General features: G+C 40.4%; 1 protein-coding gene across 6 annotated transcripts in view; it reads left to right on the top strand.

Annotated features, from left to right (window-relative positions):
- The window catches only part of ABCC9 (ATP binding cassette subfamily C member 9), a 75364-nt gene extending 53440 nt beyond the window's left edge, over window positions 1-21924 (top strand). For 4 of the 6 annotated variants that reach the window (XM_082043005.1, XM_082043009.1, XM_082043007.1 and 1 more), the window contains 12 exons: window positions 223-380; window positions 3064-3156; window positions 5919-6021; window positions 8348-8449; window positions 11084-11204; window positions 12173-12303; window positions 12878-12956; window positions 15737-15845; window positions 16082-16185; window positions 16891-17024; window positions 17385-17447; window positions 20256-21924. In XM_082043005.1, the coding sequence (XP_081899131.1) occupies window positions 223-380; window positions 3064-3156; window positions 5919-6021; window positions 8348-8449; window positions 11084-11204; window positions 12173-12303; window positions 12878-12956; window positions 15737-15845; window positions 16082-16185; window positions 16891-17024; window positions 17385-17447; window positions 20256-20393 (1335 nt within the window). In that variant the 3' untranslated portion in view covers window positions 20394-21924. Of the gene's footprint in view, window positions 1-222; window positions 381-3063; window positions 3157-5918; window positions 6022-8347; window positions 8450-11083; window positions 11205-12172; window positions 12304-12877; window positions 12957-15736; window positions 15846-16081; window positions 16186-16890; window positions 17025-17384; window positions 17448-18619; window positions 18800-20255 lie in introns of all 6 variants that reach the window. The other 2 variants (XM_082043008.1, XM_082043006.1) reach the window with 1 other exon arrangement.

Here is a 21924-nt window from a genome sequence, read left to right as displayed (position 1 = left end):
ACCTCTGCACATTTGAATATCAGACCCAAAAAAATGTAAAGTCTCTTGATATAAGGAGAATATTAATGAAGTGCACAGCAGTATAATTCCAGTTTCCCTGTGGTTCTGTATAGAAAAAGGCATGTCATAGAATCATGGACTCATAGAATTGTAGAATCATAGAATGGTATCATGGTACTACTGGTGACTTTTGCCTTACGTTTGTTATTTGTTTCGCTCCAGCACATTCCTCCTACCCTGGAGTCTCTTAGCCGGTCCACCTTACTCTGCCTGTCAGCCATTGGAATGATCTCCTACGCCACACCATGGTTCCTTGTCGCCCTCGTGCCTCTTGGAGTAGCATTTTATTTCATCCAGAAGTATTTCAGAGTTGCTTCCAAGTACGTGTTTAAAAACCTACCTGAAAATTTATTCTAAAAAATTTGTACGTAAGAATTGTGATGGTATGTGATGTTATAGGAGCTACTATTAGGGGAAAATAGCCATAGCATCCTGCTTTTGATCCTGAGTCTGAGACATATATCAGAGGATGTTTCCAGCTGACCTGACTACAAATGGGCTATTTGGGGAAGTAACACTAGTTGCATCACTTTTGTACATGGTTGGCTATAGAGTCAGAGGAGCATGAAGTTTGTTAATCAACTGAGCCAGCCCACATCTGCTCAAAGCTCCTCTTTGACCTTTTGAGGGTTAGTAGAGAATGTAAAATAGCTTCCTGGATTAACGTCAGTCATGGCTTTTTCTTCATATTGGGAAAAAAACTCTACAGGAAGTAATTTCCACTGTACAGAACATTTCATATTCAGAATGGTTTGCTGGCTGTAAAGAGTACATTTTTTTTCAGCAAAAAAGTGTGTCATGGCTTCTTAGGGTCATGCTTCTAGTGCTAAATCCATTATGTAATTTAGTAGAATATCTTAAGCAATCCATTCCAAGTTTTTTCTTAAATTCAGTCATGCTGTTTCTTTTTTTTATCAGCCAGATTTCTAGCTGGATTTACTTCACTTTCTGATACTTAAAACCACCTGTCAAGGTGCCTGCTAACCTGCTAGGAGGCCAAAATAGCCTACCATCATTAGCAACTGTGACTTTTGGCCCTGTCTTTGCAATATGCACATGGTAACACATCAACAGCTCTTTGGTAGCATCCCCTTAAGAGGCACAGTGATTTTCAACTGAGCGTTCCAGTACAGTTGGCTTCATGGACAGCACTCTTATTCAGGTAGCCTGAGCCTTATATCAACAGAGCAGGAGGGGCACAGAGCGACATATCAATGATTTAGGTTCGCTATAACCTACTTTTCATCAGCTTCACTCAGAATTCCCAAGGAGATTTATTAATAAGAAAACTCTATAATCAGAATTCACAAAATGAGAATGTTTAATTCTGAAATAATTTGCTTAAATTCTTTGAGATTTTATAGAAACCTTGTTCTTTCCCCCCCAAGTTTCCAAACTAATACTCTACGTGGCAGTACACTAAGGTCTCAAGGAGGCTAAGGAATCAGGAGACTTGGTTTTCATTCTTAAATGCATTATGGTCTTCTGAGTGTCACCCTGTCCTGCTACACATAGCAGTGCACACTGTTTGAACTTCTTAAAATACACAAGAGCAGGCAAAATCTGAGATATTAGACCACAGGGAAACAGTACAGTTTCTCTCTGTGATTTTATATTTGATAATAAAGTCTCCATCTGTGTCCAAACCTGGTTTTCCCACATGCTGTACTGATAGCCATACCATGCAGGCTAGTGAGAAGTTGATCAACCCTGTAGGTCAGCAGGTCAGCACACACAGACACGTGCATGCATTGGCTCTGCAATTGCTGATCTTCTGCATGTCCATATTTACCTAATTAATTTTATTCCCCTACAGTTTCCTAGGAAAATCTGTATCAGCAAGTGCGCTTTTTTTTTTTTTTAATCTGTTTAAATTAAACTCTTTTAAATCACTTGTGAAAAATCCAGGGTTGACTTGTGTTCTTTCAATCTACAATAGAAAATAATAAATCTAATTTATTTCTAGAAAAAATTGTCTTAGGAAATGTAGGATGAAGGAATAGCTTCAGCAAGTATTTATAACTTACTTGCATGCAGTAGTTTCCAGGCTTATAAGCTTCACTAATTTTTAGAAATGCAAATATTTACAGTATTTATTGCAGTTCTTTGATTCCTTGTTGTATTTTCCATTACATCTCTCAAAAACTTGTGTGTACTTTCCATCATAAATTTGAAAGAGAGCATATTTGTAATCAAAACATAAGCAATAAATCCAGTTCTGTACACTGTAACATTCAGCATCGTGGAGCAGTGATTTCTCTTGGTCTATTAAATACAGTGTGCGAACATAGTAAGATTTTAATATATAGTTTAAATATCTAATGATCCAACCTCTCTTCTGTTTATACAACTGGCTGCTATGCCAATGGCAGAGTGTTGCAGAAAGATGTATTTATCTCCATGGTTTGGAAACCATTTCTGTTTCAGAAGACTGGAACTTTTTAGACGTAAATGTCATTGCTCCGTGCAGGTCTTGAAAAGACCATTTCTCAATAATTGAGGAAATTTCTCATTCAGATTATTTCTCTGTCAGTTTTGTCTCCGTTTCAACCAATGTTGAAACGCTATAAATAGAAAGTCTGCTATAGTCTGTTATATTTTATGTTCAGCATGTTATGAAACTTACAGATACTCAAAAGGAGGCAAGGTTTATATGGAAAGGCACCCTTTTTGTTAGGCCAGCTAAAAATTAACAGCAGGTTTTTATCCAGGACATATGTGATAATGTCATTATTGCTGTGAGACAAAGAAAAGCTTAGTTGTGACCAAAAGCTAGATATGTGGAGGTGGCTGGGAGGTGATTCAGAAGCTCCTCAGTCAACAGAGAAACGTGCTATTCCCATGTCAGGGTCTTTCTAGACTATAGAAAATACTGGTTTGTGTGATCCTGAAAATAATATGTGCAATAGATAAAATTTCTGTTCTTGTCTGTTATGCAGTAAAATTTCTACAGACAGAGATGTTGACATTGTACTGGCTGCCTGTTGCTTTTTGTGCTCCCAGGGACCTCCAGGAACTTGATGACAGCACCCAGCTACCTTTGCTCTGTCACTTCTCTGAGACAGCTGAAGGCCTTACCACCATCAGAGCATTCAGGTCTGTAAAACAAATGATTAGACTCTCTAATCTCTAATCCCTAGGTTTGAGTTCTGCTCTGGCCTGTGCAGCTTGTTGGAGTATGTCTGAGGGCAAATTATTGGATTTGGTGGACGTCAATTAAGTCATCTCAAAAAAAGGAAGATATTTTTGTTTTCGTGTTGCTTTGCCGTGCCTCTCAACACCTGTGCACATTTAATTTACCTGTATCGATTTTCTGCTGAATTAAAGCTGATTAAAACTTTTTTAGGGTACAGTATTGAAACTTTAAAGGTGTTTAGTTTAACCATGCCATACTTGGAGAGCAGAGTTCTCCTTTGCCAGGCAGGCACAAGCACCATTCTTTCAGACCCCCCCCTTGCTATATCCTACAAGTTGCGCTATCCAAGTGCCCCTGAAGCATTTCTGTATTTAACCCATTCCTCAGGCAGGGAAACATCACTATAGTACTCTCCAGCTGAAAGTACTAATGCAACTAGAAAGACTTTCCAAGAAAACTACAGCAGAACAGAACTTCATCTTAACATTGTAAAACCTAGCCTTGCGAATCAAAACCAAAAAATAAATTCTGGAAGGTTCAGCTCAGTTTTCCAACATTCCATGAATATATATTTTATTCTCCACTTACTACATGAAATATAGGCTAAATTTTCATTGTATATGCACTACATTGTAGCCAGCACGAGTCCGTCAAGGTGCCAGCTTGGTGTTGCTCCCCAATAAGTGTAACTTGCACTCATTCTGTACACTGTAGGATTTCAAACGAGTGCAGATCTCACTGCAGTGCTATTTACACACCTATTTGATCAGCTTAAGAATGCTTCATCACTTCAAGCTAGGTTTAGGACCTAGGCTATTAGTTCAGAGTGCTGTGGTAAGGACTGTGGCAGGACAAGCAAAAATGTTACTGTGTTGAAGAGATGTGAGCCAGTGGTCAACAAGAAATGTTCTAACAAGCTTTATCAACCAGAAAGATGTATTGAAAGAGTAAGTCATGATTAAGAGCCAATGCTGGTGTATGGTGAGTGCTTCCTGAGAGGTCCAGAGTGGCCTTTCATCACATTATCTCCTGAGGAAGATGAAGGAGCTTAGCACTTCTTAGGAGTTGTTCAACTCTTCTTTGCCTTACAAAATGGCAATGTGGGCTTGGATAGCAGACACCAAAAGGCAGCCCTAGGGCAGGATTTGGCATCATAACTGTCACTTCAGTTTTCCAGGATCTCTGGTGCTAATCAAAGCCATTTAATTTCCCTGACTGTGCTCCACTGTCAAACAAACCTGAAGTCTCCAGTACTTTTTGTTAGTAAGCTCATATTTGCTGATAGTCTTGTTAGTCATTCTCTGCAGTTTGAGTTCAGTATGTTCCAGAATTAAATAGAGTAGCTCCTCACATAACTTACCACAAAGCAGCACAGTTGGATCAGAAAGCAATTTCAGTGACCTTTGCTGTTTGTCATCTGACAGGATAAAAGTCTAAAACTACCCAGAAGATGAGCTGGACGTGGATGAAAAGATACAGATTAAGCATGTCAGATTTTCCATTAGGAAAACGGGAGTTTCGCTGCCAGAAAGGCAGATGAGCAGAATAGTCCGTGCATCTTTGCTCCTCCCCACGTCATCACTGTTACCAGTTGTTTTGGGGAGGTTGCTTGCCATGTTTACAAGCTGCGCAGAGGGAAATAAAGCATCAGTGGGAAAACGCAAAAAAAAAAAAAAAGAAAAAAGGAAGATTTTTGGCAGAACAGGGGTTACAGGTGCTTCACAGCAGGGCCTTGAGACTTTGAAACAGTAGAGCTTGCCATGACAAAATAGATGATAAAGCTGCTGAATGAGGCCCAACTAGTTTATTCAAGTGAGGGTATTTAACAAACTGTAGAATATGAAACAACAAAATAGTTTCCATCTGGCTGCAGGTCATACCTAAAGTACTGCAAGGTGCCATGAATTTAGAACACTTAGACCAACAGAGATTTCCCCCTCCCTCCCCAGTTGTACTTCTGCTTTTAGGCACCCTGTCATCCTTGCACTGTTTTATAAACATAACAGGCAGTAGGTGGGGAGAGAGAAACAAGTGACAGTGGAGGTAGCACCACTCATTTTTGTAATTCGGAAATGGTGTACAGCTCTCCCTCATTGTAGTTTTCCAAGTTGCTTAGGCAATGTGTGACCAGCTGAGAAAACAGCTGAGCTGAGTAGTTGAACGGTATTGATCTACTGATCAATGTACAGTCTGCGTTACTCAAAACTGTAGCGATGTCTGCTGTTGAAGATCCTGCAGCTGGACAGGTGACTTCTGAAATCCGATTTTAAGCTCACAGGTGAGCCCTCTGCTCTTCTCTTGCTAGTGGCTTGTGAAGAAGCAGCTATGGGCCATGGCAGCACTTGCCTGTGAGAGGACTGGAGGGCAGCAGCAGCCACAGTCTGCAGCTGTAAAAGCAGATACGCTCTGGGAAGTAAATCCTGTCCCTAGCACCCTGGCATTGAAGTCTCTTTGAGGGGCAGGCTCTGATCCAAAGTCTAGTCCAATATAACGGCTTGTTGAACAAATTCTGCCCCGCTATACGTGTAGTGCTATCTGGTTATGAAGAGTCCTGGCAGCAGGTACAGGTCCTTAGGGAAGAGTTTTTATCCCAAACTTTGGCAAAGGCAGAGGGGCAATAGTTTGGGACTGGAGGGAGGGAAGGGAGAGAAGAGTTTAATGCTTCATCCTCTTGTGTACAAGTGTGTAATGTGTTGTAATATAACAACTTTGTTCTTGGCAGGCATGAAGCCAGATTTAAACAACGTATGCTAGAGCTAACGGACACGAACAACATTGCCTACTTATTTCTATCGGCTGCCAACAGATGGCTGGAGGTCAGGACGGTACGTTCGGTTTAGTCCTAGCCATGGTTTTGAAACCTTGGAAGCAAACAGAGACTTTGTCTGATGCAGAGAAGATAATAACGAGAATTAATCTCACAATGAGATTATACACACTGTTCCTTAAAATAGATCTACGTTAAACCCATGGAGTTTTTTCAGCTTTCTTGGCCAGGAGTAAGAAAATACAAGTCTCTCTCATATTTTGCTGTTGTGATGTCTAGCGTCTGAGGAGAGCACAAGAACAAACATTTACATAACTTGAAATAAAGCCTTCTCTACTACTGTGCAGCATCTGCAGACCTGCAGCAGCAGGAACTACTTTTAAAGAAGAGCAGGGCTTTTAAGTATTGTGAACTGTGCCATCATTCTAGTGGGGCTGTTTTAGGCACCATTGAGCTTCTGGGTCCTGAGGTATCTCTCCAGCAACAGATTTTATCCCCCAGGTGTAATTCAGAGCCCTCATTTGCAATGCCCTTACTGCAGCTGTGAGCCCATACTCTGCCATTTGCAGTACTGTGCAATATCAAGAAAGATGGCAGAACTAGTGTCCAGCTGAAAAACAAATGACAGCGAGGCACAACACAGCCAATGCAAGTGAGACAGGCTCCTGGCTTTTATGAGGTCTCTTCGGGGACAGAATATGAGAAGGTTTCCTGATTTGCAAGGCAAGCAAAATCACTGTGATTTTCTTCTTCATCTGAGACTAAGAAAACAGTAAATAAACAGAGCAGTGACCTGATTCTGCTCTACACAAATAATAATAGACATGATTAATCCTCACTTCAAAGGCTGTATTCTTACCTTTGTTTCCTGGTACACTGGCAGAGCAATAAGGTTGTGCTCCATTTTCTTATGATGGCACAGCTTTCCTTTGTGCATGGAGCTTTCAGCTTCCTACAGCATCCAAGATCAAGCTGACCTTGCTTCCAAATCAAAGACAGATAAATAACACAGCAATAACCAATCCTGGAATAAACTGTGGCAGTGCCTGCTAATGCCTCACAGTCTTAGACTTGCTTACATCCAGAATTAATTTGATCCAAGAATACATATCGTTTCATCATAGCATTAGAAATAATGCAGTCATGCCAAGGAATAGTTTATTTAGCTCTGCCTAGAGGCACAGTGGTACTTATATCACTCAAAACTTCGTAGGGTTTAGTAACAGCTGTGAAGTCCTGTTCCAACTGCTGGTGGAGACTTGAAACCATTGTCCATTTACTCCTCAGCAGATGTTATGTTTGAATCTGTCATGTGCTCATCAACACTTTTTACAGACAGGTGAACTAGGCAGCCTTCATTTCACATCTCAGAGGGAAAGATTCCAGACAGGATTTTATCAGACAGAAGGAAAAAAATGGATGGAAAATGCTAACCCTGTAATCCAAAGTAAATATGATTCAGGGAGCAGTGGGAGAGTGGGAATACCAACAGTCTCATTAATCAGGCACCTTGACAACTACATGAGATCACACGTGGCATTCACTTCACAACTGTGGTACACATCAAGAAGACGGGTTCAAGCTCCTGCAGAGCTTGTGAGAAGTCAGATTGTTCTAATACATTAGCCTATGCAGAAATTTCTATAAAGCAAGTCATCACCACACAACAGAGCTGAGATCCTTCAGGTATCTACCATGGAGTCACTCCAAAACTCAAAGTGCTGTGACAGGAGTAAGTCTTAGTAGATCGTTTGCAGCACCCCAACTACACAGCTGTACTGCTTTCAGAGTCCACACTGCCAGTACCCACATAGTATTTCACTGCAGGCTGTGAGTGTACAGCAGGCTTGGGGATGCCTTCACCATGCACAGTGTCCCTTTGCACCATGTAGACACTTCATGTCAGTCTGCCCACTTGTGTCCGTAAAACGCAAGCATTACCTGTATAAATTCTACCAAAAGTCTTCATGGATTTTGTGAAGTCACTTGTCCTTTTTGAGAAGGCAAACCCATGTTTGAGAAGACCTGATGGAAAGTGGAAAGAGTAGAACTGATCTGTTATAGTGGTAGTAATCAGGGGTGTCAGTATTATGCCATTTTTATGGGTTTTTTTTAATGTGCTCATTAGATTTTTTTGATACCTGCTCTTTTTGGGGTGACCACAACAAGATACGCAAGCCCAACTGGATTTGCAGAATACACTGGCCTGTTTCACTTGTGTTCATCAAGTATCAAGTTCCATGAGAGTGTTTCAGGTTGGGCATCAAAACCCCTGACCTTTTCCAGGAAAAAAAAAAAAAAAAGTGCTCTGTATCTGAAGAAATTGTCTTATTGCAGCATTTTAATGTTGTCTAGAATCTTTCTCCTCCTCTCTCTCGTTCCAGGATTACCTCGGTGCTTGTATAGTTCTGACTGCAGCTGTCACTTCCATCACAGAAGGGCCTACCTCAGGGTTTGTGGGGCTAGGTCTCCTGTACGCTCTGACGGTATGTACCAAGGCAAAGCATAAGAACTTTCAGACCAATATATTAATTTTATGGTATTTCTTTAGATGCTTATACACGGTTATTTTCCAGCTTTCTTAATCTTGAAAAAAACAGTCCTGCAAATAGTGGATTCAAGCCAAAGTTGAGAAAGTTCAGGGCAACTTGGACTTGCTTCGTGTTTTATGAGCCAATTAAAAAAACACAACCATTCCCAGGCCCTGCGTGCTCCCAAACAGACCAGGAAAATTAAAAATGCATAAGGGGACCTGCTGTGCACTCTGTTTTGCACAATGCGGTGTTGGTTCCACGTGTACATGGAAAAAACAGCCAAAAAATACTATTCCACAGACTGTCATAGCATGGGTAATGTTTAACCAGAGACCAAATAAAATAATTGCTGAAGAACCAGAAATGCCAGTCCTACCTTTGGAAGGAAACTACTCAAATGCCCAATATTGTTCATGAAATTCTGAATGGATCTGGGAATTGGGACCTTTCAGGCTGGTAGGCACGGTTCATCATGACAGGTAGCAGAAAGAAAGCAGTGCATCATGAGCATAGAGTACAAAGCACCATAGTGAGGAGAAATATCACTGAATTAACCATGAGAGAGGGGACAAAAGTAAGATAAGGATAATGGCAGGAAGAATTTTTGAAATAATGGTTGGCATGGCAAAAAACTGGCTGCTTTATGGAACTGGTATGAAGGAGAGGTATGGGTACGAATCTAACACTGAGGTTTGGTTTCGCACATAAATGCTGGCAAGCCCATGGTTGCAACAGAAAGTTCTCAGCAGCTGCCTTAGGGTGGCCTTAAATCCCCTTTGTGCCAGTGTTGCAGCACTGCGAGAATCTGCCAGCAACTGAGAATCAATCCCAGTGCTTCAACTTCACTCTGAAAACATTCCTGGTTATCCTGCTCCATTAGCAGAGATCTGGAAGATGTCTGCATCATCTTTGGCTACTTTGTATTTAGTCTATTTGTAAGCAGATAAGTAGAGCAAATTAGCCATTTGCTGAAGTCTGGCATAGCAGAGGAAGAAATGCTTTAGTCACCAAGTGATTACTCTGTGGTGCCCCGCAATAACACTGATGAAGCTTTGAATGCAGTTGTATCATCAGCTGTGTCCCTTGACAGGTTTTTATATCATTTCTCTTTGGAGCTAAGAAAGGCCTGTTGTTTGGACCTGGATAAGAGTAAACTCTTTGTACCAGCCTTTTGTTTACAGTAGACATCCATAAGCTTATTCTCTCCCCTTGTATAAACACTGCCAACTCTCTGGCACAACTGTGATGAAGGTTGAAATAATGGGATGCCAGGCTCTGTTATCAAACCTGCCAGCTCTATGATTGCAGCCTGCTTCTCTGCAAGCAGCAGTTCTGCCAAGTGTTTAGCTTACATGCAAACATGCTCATTTCTGTAACTTCCTGACTGAAAAACTGCACACTGAATGAGCGGGTTTCTGAACAACAAAGACAACAATACCCCCTAGAATAACTCTGTCTTAAGGATAAAGCAAGCAGTTAAATCCTCTAAATTGATAAGAAATGTTATCGCTGAATCTCAGTGAAAATTATTTATGGTAGACCTATTGCATCAGTGTTAGGTTAGTGGAAAAGAAGCAGGGCTTCTTTTATTCATAATAATAGTGTGATTTATTCATAATAAACTTATTTGGCAGATGCAGCAATCTCCCACAATGACAAAACCTTTCTCTGAATATGTTTGTATATAGAATGTTTTTACTGTGTAAGTTGAGTTTTCAAACTTTATTCAGACATGTAAAGTATTTCAGTTTTCAAAGGTGCTTGGCAACAAACTGTTTCTAATAAAATCAGTTGTTTGGTTTTTTTATATGAACACTTAAATACAGACTTAGGAATATTTAGGAAATCAATTTATGGTTTTCAGCCTTTAAATAGTCAGTCTTGACTAGAGATCACTTTCTCTAAGCTACTGGGTATTGTTAGATAGCAAATTATCAACTATGACCTACTACAAGTAATACCTTTACTATTCATCAAATCCTTTTGATTACAAATGGGAATAAAAACCAATAAGTAAATACCGTTGAGCTTATATTACATTTTTGTCCTATATTTCTATGCTAAAACCCCTCAAATTTTCCACAGAGAGAAATGAATTATCTAAATATGCACAGAAGAAAACAGAAGTGAAATGCAAATAGCAAACTTTCTTAATCTTTAGTTGTAGTCTTTGAAATATTAGAAAACGCAGTATTTCCAAACAGCACTTCCAATTTTGATCGTTTCTGTATTTAAAGATGATGACTTTCAGTTCTGATTACTAGATGCCAAGAACAAGAGATTCCCTTAGTCAGTCACATCTTCAAACTCTAGCTACAGCTTTTCCATATTTCTCCTTCAAAAACCAAGGATGAGTATACTGAGCACTAAATTATTATGTCAGAGTAATTTCTGTTAGAGTACAACCAGCTTATTACATTTTTGATGCTGCTGCACTTAGTCTTGAGCTGTTGTAACATCAGTAAGAGACCCACTGTGCCGAGTCAGGCCAAAGACTTTTCCAAACTTATCCAACCTTTACTCGTAAACAGGTAGATGAACAGACAAAAGGCTGAACCCTCTCCTTGTTTTCATTTTGTCATGTAGATAACCAACTACTTGAACTGGGTGGTGAGGAATCTGGCTGATCTGGAGGTGCAGATGGGTGCAGTAAAAAAAGTACACAGCTTCCTGAACATGGAGTCGGAGAACTATGATGGCTACTTGGGTATTGCACTCTAATCTTTTTGGATTTTAATGTGGTAATGTGAAATCACAATAGACTTGGTCATGCAAAATGTATAAAACCCTTTCACCCAAACCTGTTCTCATTGACATGTAGGAACTCCCACTAATCTGAATGACAAGGACAGACAGAAGTAGCTATGAGATATGTAGCCCGTGCCACTCTATTTAAAAAAAACCCTACAAAATGCCAGGGAGACAGCATAGCCCTGTAATACCATCAGAAAGTACAAGGGTATAGTTACAGATGGGATGACTGAAACATCCAAGTAGCTATTCAGAAAACAAAAATATGGATAAAATTAGAAAAGCACTATCAGTCACATGCTTTGCAGCAACTGGGGTCTACAGGACAGGACCACATTGGCAATCAGACCTCAGCATCTCTTCTCTGATCTGCATGTTGTTGTTCATAATCACCATATTTCAAATTGGCTTTGATTGGTATTTTTTCCTTGAAATGCAAAGCCAAAATGCTCGCAGGTCAGCAAGTTTCCATGGAAAGCCAAGCTCCTTAGACTAGAGAAAAAACCTGGCTGTGTATTTGCAGATCAGGCTGAAATATGAGCTGTGATAATGTCAACAGCTCATGTTGTATGGCAATAACAACATCCTTCCTTGCACTGCCCTTCCTGTGCCAGTTACTGACCAAAGAACATGTTAACACTGCACTGACACTGCATTCTTCTCTGCTTGTTTGGCTTCTCCCTGTTTCATTGCCAAGAGCGACTTTAGCATCTGCCCTCTCTCCTTACGTGCCAAGATCTGGAAGTGAAGTGCTGGCATTCCCACCAGGCAGTTCCAAGCTCCCTTTTAGCATGGAAGTGGGACTCCATTTCTCAAGTGGCCTAAGGAAGGTGCCCAGGCAGGAAAGAGGGGGAAAGGGGAATGTCATAAAGGGTGACCCTCTGACAGTATTCATTTTGGTTTGATTTTCTGTAACTATTTCAGATCCCTCTCAGGTCCCCAAAGACTGGCCCCAGGAGGGGGAAATCAAGATTGAAAATTTGTGCGTTCGATATGAAAACAACCTGAAGCCTGTTCTTAAGCATGTTAAGGCGTATATCAAACCAGGGCAAAAGGTACCGTGTCAAGCAGTTGCCTATTGTTCTCATTCTGCAGTAGATCCTTCCTTATTGTGTTTCCTACGGTGGCAGAAGAACAAGGTGTGTGACAGCTATATACACTGATGGTCCTCTCTGAGGTCCCTGGGAGTGGTTCAAATAATGACACTGATGTCATTTCATTCTTGGATGGAATCAGTTTTACTTCTGAGAGTCCTACTTCTTTCCAAGTCCATCTCCCTCACATTGAGTGAGCCTATATGGCCAGATGAGATTAGATGATCACCAGACTGCAACTGAGTAAAAATGCAAGAACGTCTCACAATTTCAGCATATAGTGTCACTGCAGTCCAGGTGAAAATGCTGAAGTTTTAAAAATGTTCCTGGGACAAGACCTTACAATGCTGAGAGGTAGAAAGGAGGAGTGTGCTTACCATGCTCTTTCGTTTTTTTCCCTGGTGTCTACCACTGGCCATTGGGAAGGACCTTTCCACTCACCAGCAGGACAATCCAGTCCAGCTTTCCCCAAAGGACTGCAAGTCTGATTTTCAGCTTCCCTTTGTAAGTAACAACATCTTGCTTTCTTTTGCAGGTTGGGATCTGTGGTCGTACTGGCAGTGGCAAGTCATCCCTGTCTTTGGCGTTCTTCAGAATGGTGGACATATTTGATGGTTAGTTTTCACTGCAGTATGTTGTCACTCCTGATCTGCTCCCCCCTTATTTCTTGAGAAGAAGCAAGGAGACTTTTTGATAGTTTATATCCTGGCTCAGAAGGTACATGATTAAAATGGGGCTTGTTATGCCTGATCCTTCAAAGTACAAAGGGTCCAATTGTGAGTAGCTCTTGCTTCTTTCAGGAAATGTTACACACAGTTTTGTTTGTGTGTTTGTGGGTTTTTGTTTGTTTTTGGGGGGGTTTCTTTGGATGCTCTGACAAAACTATATGCCATTTTTTGAGATAGGAGAAAAGAACATGCAACCCTCTGGAGCCTCTAAATTTCTACCTAAAGAGTAACTGAATTAATTTATGATAGCTGTCAAAATATTAGGAGAATATAAACTAGAACTCAACAAGTCCATTCCCTTGATATTTATTTTTTATTTTATTGTGGTTTCCCACAACTACAGCTGAAATTGACTAAAAGTTTTGGAAATATTTTGCTATGTTTTCACTCCTGCAGAACTTCACTGTGGCAGCTAATGGGCATGAATTGGTATACAGCAATATGCACCCTGGCATTTATAATACATATGTGTACTGTTAGAGGAATATGGAAACCTACTGGAAAGTCATTTTTTTGTTTCAAAGATTTCCATGTTTCTAATTTAGCAGAACATTTGCTAGGGAAACCCCATTAGGATGTGAGAAGACGAGTAAATATGTTGCAGCTAATACTTGCTTTTTTTGTGGTTCTGTGTCTATATGTATCTATGGTAATACGTTTCTAATTCATGACCAGGATTCCTGGATATATGAATAGTGCAAACAAATAATAATTATTTTCATGGCCAGCTCTAAGTTTCCTTCTACTTTAATCTTCTTTCTGTATCTTTTTGTTGTCTGTTGCTTCTGTCTCACTGATTTTTTCCCCAATGGGAATGCCTAAGCCTTTTCTAATTGAGCTCTAATTGAGCTTTTCTAATTGTGCTCCTTTGTGCACATCCTTCTCTCTCTCAGCTAGACCAAATATTGGCCTCTATACCGGTCCACTTTTGGGTGGGGTTGTGACGCTAATATAAGTTACATAACAAGATTTCAGCTGACTTTACTAGAGCCAAGATTTCATTTATGTTGTCCACCTTGGTCCCTTATGTCTCTGTTATTTTTTTACATTTGTATGTGTTCTATTTGCTTATTAATTGTATTCTCATTAGTCCCCCTCATCTTCTGCTAACCCTCTCTCATGTCCTCATTTGTGACGAAAAGGAATTGCTTAAGTTTATGCAGTCACTGATGTCTCATGCTGAAGTCTTACAACCAGATTCAGACTTTCTGAAAGTCTGAAAACGATTGGACTTTGCATGCTACAGATGAAGTCTTGGTTCCCCTGACAATCTAATAAAAGCAAAAAACTATTGGTAATCCAGCTAGGTGGGTATTGTGTCATTCACTGGAACAGGGCCACACAGAGTAACCTACAAAATGCAGTATCATGACAATTGGGAATGACAGAGGAGGCATTTGTGCACAGCTTTGGATATCCATGTATTTGCCAGTTCATGGTTAGGTCCTCACTGTTGGGAGAGAGAACTGGTGAACTTAATGTTAGCTACTTCCCAAGGAGGAGCACAGCTGCCCAGTGAAGTAATGCACAGGGAAACTGCAGAAATGAGCCTATTAAGAGTACCCCCTACCATATCCTCGTTCAGTTTGCCCTGGCCCATCCCTTCCTCATAACCTGGAGGAAGTTTCTGTGTCCAGGGGAAGTCAGTGGGATCAGTAGTTCCCAGATTTTGTTCGAGGATTCAAGGAATGAGAATTCTTCTGCCCTTCTCACCCTATTCTACTTACAGGGCAGCAAACCAGTTTCTCTTGTATGTTTGTCCCACCTCCCTTGCCTGAATATCAGCAGTTGCAACACTCAGCACATCATAAATCACATTTTCAGATGAGATCCTTATGCTCATTGACCTGAAGTAGTGACTAGAAAAGGAAAAATCCTCTTACTTTACCAAGTATCCCAGCTGTTGCAGCAGCTTCTTGTCAGGGAATGAACTACTAGGTTAAGGAGTGATTAATGTGACTGCTTCCAGTAATCGTCTGCTAGCAGAACAGTGTGTGGCTAATTCACAACCAAATACTCCAGGGAAAATGAGCTGTAGGATCCAGCATGAATGGTATTAAAATGCCTTGGAGAAGGACATCCTTTTTGTTTTTCTGATCTACCTCTTGTTAAAAAGTTAATGCCACCCCATTTCTTCTAGAGTGTGAAGGATTGTTTTGGCTTCTTATATATAGATTGCAGATACATACCTATTTTATGCAGAAGAAATTGTGCAGAATCTCAAAATAAATATCTTCTGCAACTGTTCAAGTCAAGGGGAACAGAGAAGGGCGCAGGATGTGGCTAATTCCATACATTGCTCTTGGTTTTGCTCTGTTTGGCTGTAAAGCTCAGGTTGCCCCATAATAAACTGGCCTTCTGCTCCTGTCATCAGTCACATAGCATGGAAGCCACACATTTCCTTTAAGGGAAGGTTTGGAGGGAAAAAAAGAAGAAAGAGAGCAGAGAAACAGCATCACTAATAGGCTGGGTTCTCTCTGGCTTGCGTGACTACATGCATTCACCTTCCCCATGTTTAAATAACACTGCCAAGAGGTCACAGAGGCATGCTGCCTCATCAGCTGGAGTCCAGCCCAAACCAGCTGTTGTCCCTTTCTGTCTGCTACCTGCATGTCACATGCTTTGTGCAGTTCCTTCACATGTCTTCTGCATGTTATTTTAAACAGGGAGGATAGTGATTGATGGAATAGACATCAGCAAATTGCCTCTTCATACTCTCCGTTCCCGACTCTCCATAATTCTCCAGGATCCAATACTGTTCAGTGGCTCCATCCGGTAGGTGTATGCCATCAGGGGGTGACAAGCAGCGTTGCATGACGTGTTTGTGATGGGTGCTGTGGAACTGGAAGGGATGTAAGAGGGAAAGAACCTTCCTAGATCGGTCCAATCTGTCTTCACGGCCTGTCCAACAGAAGTCAAGTGACATACAAAATGCCAAAATGTTCATTTGCAGAAGACCCGAATTAACAGTAATTGCAGTAGGAAGACTCCTCTTATGGTTTTCTTTGCAGCTTTAATTTGGATCCAGAATGCAAGTGCACCGATGATAGACTCTGGGAAGCTTTGGAGATTGCTCAGTTGAAGAACATGGTCAAGTCATTGCCAGGAGGCCTTGGTATGTCTGAATCAGCTCTCTGGGAACATAGGCCAATAATGAAATTATGCATGCATAAGCATGCACACATATAAACAGATACATGGGATCTTACACTCTGAACCATCATGCAGGTGTTGACAGGCACCTAATGAATATTCTGTCTCTATCCTAGAGAGATTATTCTTACTAAAAACCTGAAGAGTTGTCTGGTTTTCCACTCATTGCAGAAAAATCCTGCAGCACTTCAGCATTGTAGTGGGGTGACTATCAGCAGAGAAATAAAACAGAGCAGCTTTACCTCCACTCATTCAGCAGAATCTGGCTCTTCTAGCTCTTGTCTAGAACATTGACAGAGCATTTTCCATATCATTTCAGATCTGGTTGATGAAGGAAACTCACACATTTCCTTTCATATTTAGTGGATTTCATATTACCATGATATTATCCTGCAGCCTACCAGATTTGCTAAGTATTTTGTGCCAACTACTTGCTTAATGACGTGTTGCTCCTTTCCCAAGAAGCTGTGCTCACTTTTCTTGGTATCACTCCATTACAGTGTTCAGTCAAGATTATGCTTGTAGACTTTTTCACAGATTTTTCTTGACTCTGGAACAGTGCACAAGCAGAGATTTCACGATGCCCACTCAAAATCACTGGGTTCTGACTGTACGACCATACAGCATTTCAGTGGTGTGACATTCAAACTAGCTGATTTTATTACAGATGCAATGGTAACAGAAGGAGGAGAAAACTTCAGCGTAGGGCAAAGGCAGCTGTTCTGTCTGGCCCGAGCCTTTGTCCGCAAGAGTAGCATTCTCATCATGGATGAAGCCACAGCATCTATTGACATGGCCACAGTGAGTATAGTGATTAGCACCATTGATGCGTGGATCTACTAGGAGAGGAGGCATCATCTTCCCTAAATGTCAGCCATGGGATCTCTTTAGCAGAAAAAACTGACAGCTTTTTTGCCTTTCTCTTGTGTTTGGTTTCAGCTGTTGCTATTGATGTGTTTTGGGGACTGATGCCTAAGGTGAGGGGAAAAAAGACAAAATGAAATGTTTCAGAAAATCCCCTATTTGGCATTTCATTACTGAGAATCTGGTGCACAGATCAGAGATAGTATGGAACATGGTCCTCTCTCTTGTGTGCTTGAAGACACATGAAATAAAATGTAAAAGAATGAAGTAACTGAAGTAAGCCTTTTCCTTCCACAGGAAAACATTTTGCAGAAGGTTGTGATGACTGCCTTTGCAGACCGCACAGTTGTAACAATAGCAGTAAGTAGTGATGCCAGCAAATGCTCTCTTTCCTCATTCCTGAGGCAGTTAATCTTGCCTCTCGCTAGTTAAATATCGCTATATGAAACTGAAAACATCAAAAACCAAAACTAAAACACAAGGTCAGAATATTCTCAGATACTAGAACAAGTCAAGACACTATTATATCAATGTGAAATTTTGCAGTAGGCCAAACTTAAACACTTCAATCTTAAGAAGGAATTTACAAGGAACTTCAGCACTTACACTGTCTCCAAGAAAATCTGAAGTCATTCTCACTAGACGATTGAAACCGAACCCATGGGTTAAGCCATTATTGAAAGTTGCATCAAAATCTGTATTTGAATTTTGCCTCTTAAGTCTAGGTGTGGATAGTGTCTGCAATCATGGCACAAATTTATAAAAGAAGATGATATTTCTAAATCTTTTGGGTGTGGTTTCTCAAGTTGGGTTATCTTTTCTCTCTTTCAGAATAAAAAGTTTGGTTTATGATAAAGGTTTTAAAAATAGGAACCTACAGGAGTTGCTCAAAAATTCAACTAAATGTTTATGATATTTTTTCCTGTTTTCCTACCATTTCTAGTGACACAGAACATGCCCAAAAGTTCCATATATCTGTGCAGGTATGCACATCTATGTGCATACCTATACATGCATACGCATGCACACACATACAGTGGATACTGTTAAGAATAGTTCCACCTTGTGACAGGAGACTTACTCAACAATCAGATGTTTTATCCATGAGATAAATACGTGTTTCAACAGCTGTTTCATTTGCTGTGTCTGGAATCCAGTCCTGCGGTATAGAGATTAGAGTTATGCCTCCTGGACTCTGGTTTCAAGTCTGTCAGTGACTCAGTTGTGTCAGGCAAACTGCTTAACCTAACTCGTTTACAAATGGCTCTGAGGTTCTTGGATGTGTAAATGCTGAAGATTCTAGCAGTAAGCATATTCTCTTTCAGTTACATGCTGTTTAGATTTTCAGTGTTTTCCTTCTGACTGGAATCTCACTTTTCTTTTGCTTTGCCTTGCCAAAGTTGGTGTCTCAAGCAAAATGGCACATGCTAATATTTAGTTTTTCTTGCAGAGTTGGCTTCATTTCCTTCCTGTCTTCATTCATGGCTGATCCTTCTTTCACCCACCTGTTTTTCTTTTCTTTTTTTTTCCAGCATCGGGTATCTCACATCTTGGATGCCAATATTGTCCTAGTCCTTTCTGAGGGCTCTCTAGTTGAATGTGACACTGCCTCAAACTTACTCCTCAAAGAGGACGGCCTGTTCACCACTTTGGTGAAGACTCACAAGTAGACTCTCTCAGTCCACACTGTTCATGAGACTTCTGGCTCTTTGGTAGTTATTTTCACTTCTTTAGTTTCCTTTCTCTCTGTTTCCTTTCTACTACACAACTTCTGAGATGACAGTGCAAGAAGGTGTTTTGTGTGCTTCCTGGGTTTGCTTAATTTCATGACTATTTATGCTAATCGTATTTAACTAAAGCTTAGACCAGCACTGAAACTATCATGTTAGAGGAATCCACCCCATAAAGTAATGCCTGACCTTCAGCCTATATAGTGAAATACCACACTTTTAGAGTTCGTCCTATCTATAGCTGACTGGCTGTATTCATACAGCATTGAAATCGGACTCAGCCTCGTTTCATTCCTGTTGCCTGTGGGGCTAAGCTATTCCCTGTAGCGCACACAATTTTAATCTCAGAGGGAGCTAATTGATTTACAGGAGGAGACAGCCCAGATGCATTCAGAATACACACTCAGGGTAGAAGGACCAAGGAGCGGAGCAGGACACTAAGCCACCTGACAGCCAACGCATACCCAGGATGTTTCTCTCCCATACTTCCTGTCGAGGGTTTAGATTGTGGGGTGACAATAAAACCATGGCAGATGTATTGTTAACCCCCTCTCGCCAGCTTCCCCTTTCAGCCCCTCCCTCTCCCCCCTTCCCACTCAGGACAGGTGATCAGGAAGGAAAGAAGGACAGAGAGAAGAGAGTTGGAAAAGTTAAAAATGTTTTACTAATACTACTAATAAGAATAGAGAAAATAATACAAAATATACAAAACCAATCTTGAAAGTCTCAGCAACTGCAGAGCCGGCACCCAAAGTCCTGGATTGGACTCTGCAGCCAACCGGAGCTGGATTCAGTCTCTCACTAGGCCTCAGTTCGCAGGGACGACTCGCAAGGTCCTCTTCTAATGTCGGCCATAAGGAAAAAGGGACGAGATCCTCATGATTTCCTACTTTTATATGAAGTATTCATGTGAATGGGATGTTATACTCTGCTGGTCAGTTTCTTGGTCACCTGTTTCTCCTTGCCCCTCTCGTGAGAGGTGCATCAATTAGTTATCAATAACTTCACATTCCATTGCTATGTTTACCAAAACATGTATCTGGTTCTTCAGGAAAATGCAGCTAATAAGAAGGCTTTAGCTGACAGACAAATTCACTAAAAGAGAAACTTGTTTTTAACAAAACCAGGACACTTCCTAAAGAGGAAGATACATTTCAGTGGTGCCGTAGGTTTTATTCAAACAGCTGTGCTGCCCATAATGGCAATTAGCGGACTGAAAGTGAAGTACATGCTGAAGTACTTTCAGGCTTAATGCCAGGAGCTGTAAAGTAATTAGAGATCTCTTCAGATTAAAGATCTAGTACAAGGAACTACTCCAAATACCACTGTAAACAAGGATAGCCTTTCACCATATTGGTATGCCTTGGATTAGACCCATTAATGAACTGCAGTGAAAATTATCGTAATGAAAACTTCTGTGTGCTTTTCTTTATGGCAGCATCGGGTTCACACCATCCTAACTGCAGACCTGGTCATCGTCATGAAGCGAGGGAACATTTTAGAATATGATACGCCTGAGAATCTGCTTTCTCAAGAAGACGGCATCTTTGCTTCTTTTGTCCGGGCTGACATGTGAAGAATCACATGATGCATTTTAATAGCTTATTTTTAAACAAATGAAATGCAAATATTTTCTATTCAATGTAACATCACTTCTATCTTTTTATAAGAGCTTCTTTCTTCACACGTCCATCTTCCAAAATAATAAAGACTATTGCAATACATGTATGCCTCAAAGCAATAAAAATGTCACTTCATTCAAAAGCTATTAAACTTCACACACACCCACATGCACACAGAGGCAGCAGAAGTTTTTATTTCCTGGGAATTTGGCATTTTCCTTAGACTTTTAGTGACTTATTTTCTTTTATAGAGAGCAAAAGAATGCACTGCTCTTATAAACTGCATATGCTGTACTGGACCCAGCAGTCAAACCGTGCAGTTTGTCAAGGAAGTGAGAAATCCCCAGAAGTATTGTGTCCCCAGAGGAGAGGAAGAAAAAAAATCCAATCCTGTAACACTTGGGGCAATCCGCTGCATTCCAAAGGCACAAACTTTGCTCTTCAAGTTATAGTGGAGGAGCAGTGAATGAGGGAAAAGAATTTCGTCAGATATAAGGAAATTCTTCCTGTCCTTCAGTTCACACACGATAGTTGTCCCAGTACTATTTTTCAGTGCAATGATGTCTGATACCTGCAGTCAGTTCCTAAATCCGTATGTGTTCTGCCGACTTTCTTCAAAGATGCAAATCGTCCTATAATTATGCATACTTTGATAAGCGTATAGAGGAATTTTGTACAGCATCTGAAGACTTTGTATTAAAAATAATCTGAATTTATAAACTTGATATTAGCCAACCTTTAAACATGTCCACTAAAATGTACTACTTAAAACGGCATGTACTTAGCCAACCACTAATTGTCTTGTATGTCTTTAGTCCCTCACATAATTTTTTTACCCTGGGACAATCTTTTGTTTCCTTTACACGTTTCTAGAGTACCTCGAAATCAGATTTAGTCCAAGAAGGTATTATTTTCATATTATTTCTCTATCTTCAAGAATTTAGGTGAATTTAGATACATATTTACGTCCTAGAGCTTTGAAAAGATTACCTGCGCTTGACTAATGGATATGACTAGATTCTGAACCGTGACAACTGCACAATGGGCAGTAAGTCTCCAGAAAGAGTTTAATGGGCATATTTTCAAAGGCAGAGCTAGAGACATCAGATTCACTAGTTGTATTCAATCTGATTATTATGCATTTGTTGTTCTAAGGTTTTGGAAGAACATGATGTGCACTTAAGCCTATTTCTAGTATAATGAAAAGAACATAAGTGACAGTACTTGGCAAAAAAAAAGCCATGAATTTGGGGGAAGTTGTAGGACAGTGGTTTATCTTTTTCTTTTTTTTCTTTTCCCACTTCAATGATTGGAAATAAAAGCTCTGTGACACAACTAAACTCAGTCTTTAACATTTTATGAAGGGAAGTACTTCTGTGATTTCCCTGTCTACTGCTGTGAAAAGCTTTTGCTCTTTTCTGGATTAATTCCTTGTGTTGAACTTTGTCATACAAAGAAAATAAAAAAATAAAGCAGATGTTTACA

The sequence above is a fragment of the Streptopelia decaocto genome (assembly GCF_964273445.1).
Source record: "Streptopelia decaocto genome assembly, chromosome: 1".
Lineage (NCBI taxonomy): Eukaryota > Metazoa > Chordata > Aves > Columbiformes > Columbidae > Streptopelia > Streptopelia decaocto.
Note: the sequence above shows the minus strand (reverse complement) of the source record. Positions and strands in the feature narration are given on the sequence as shown.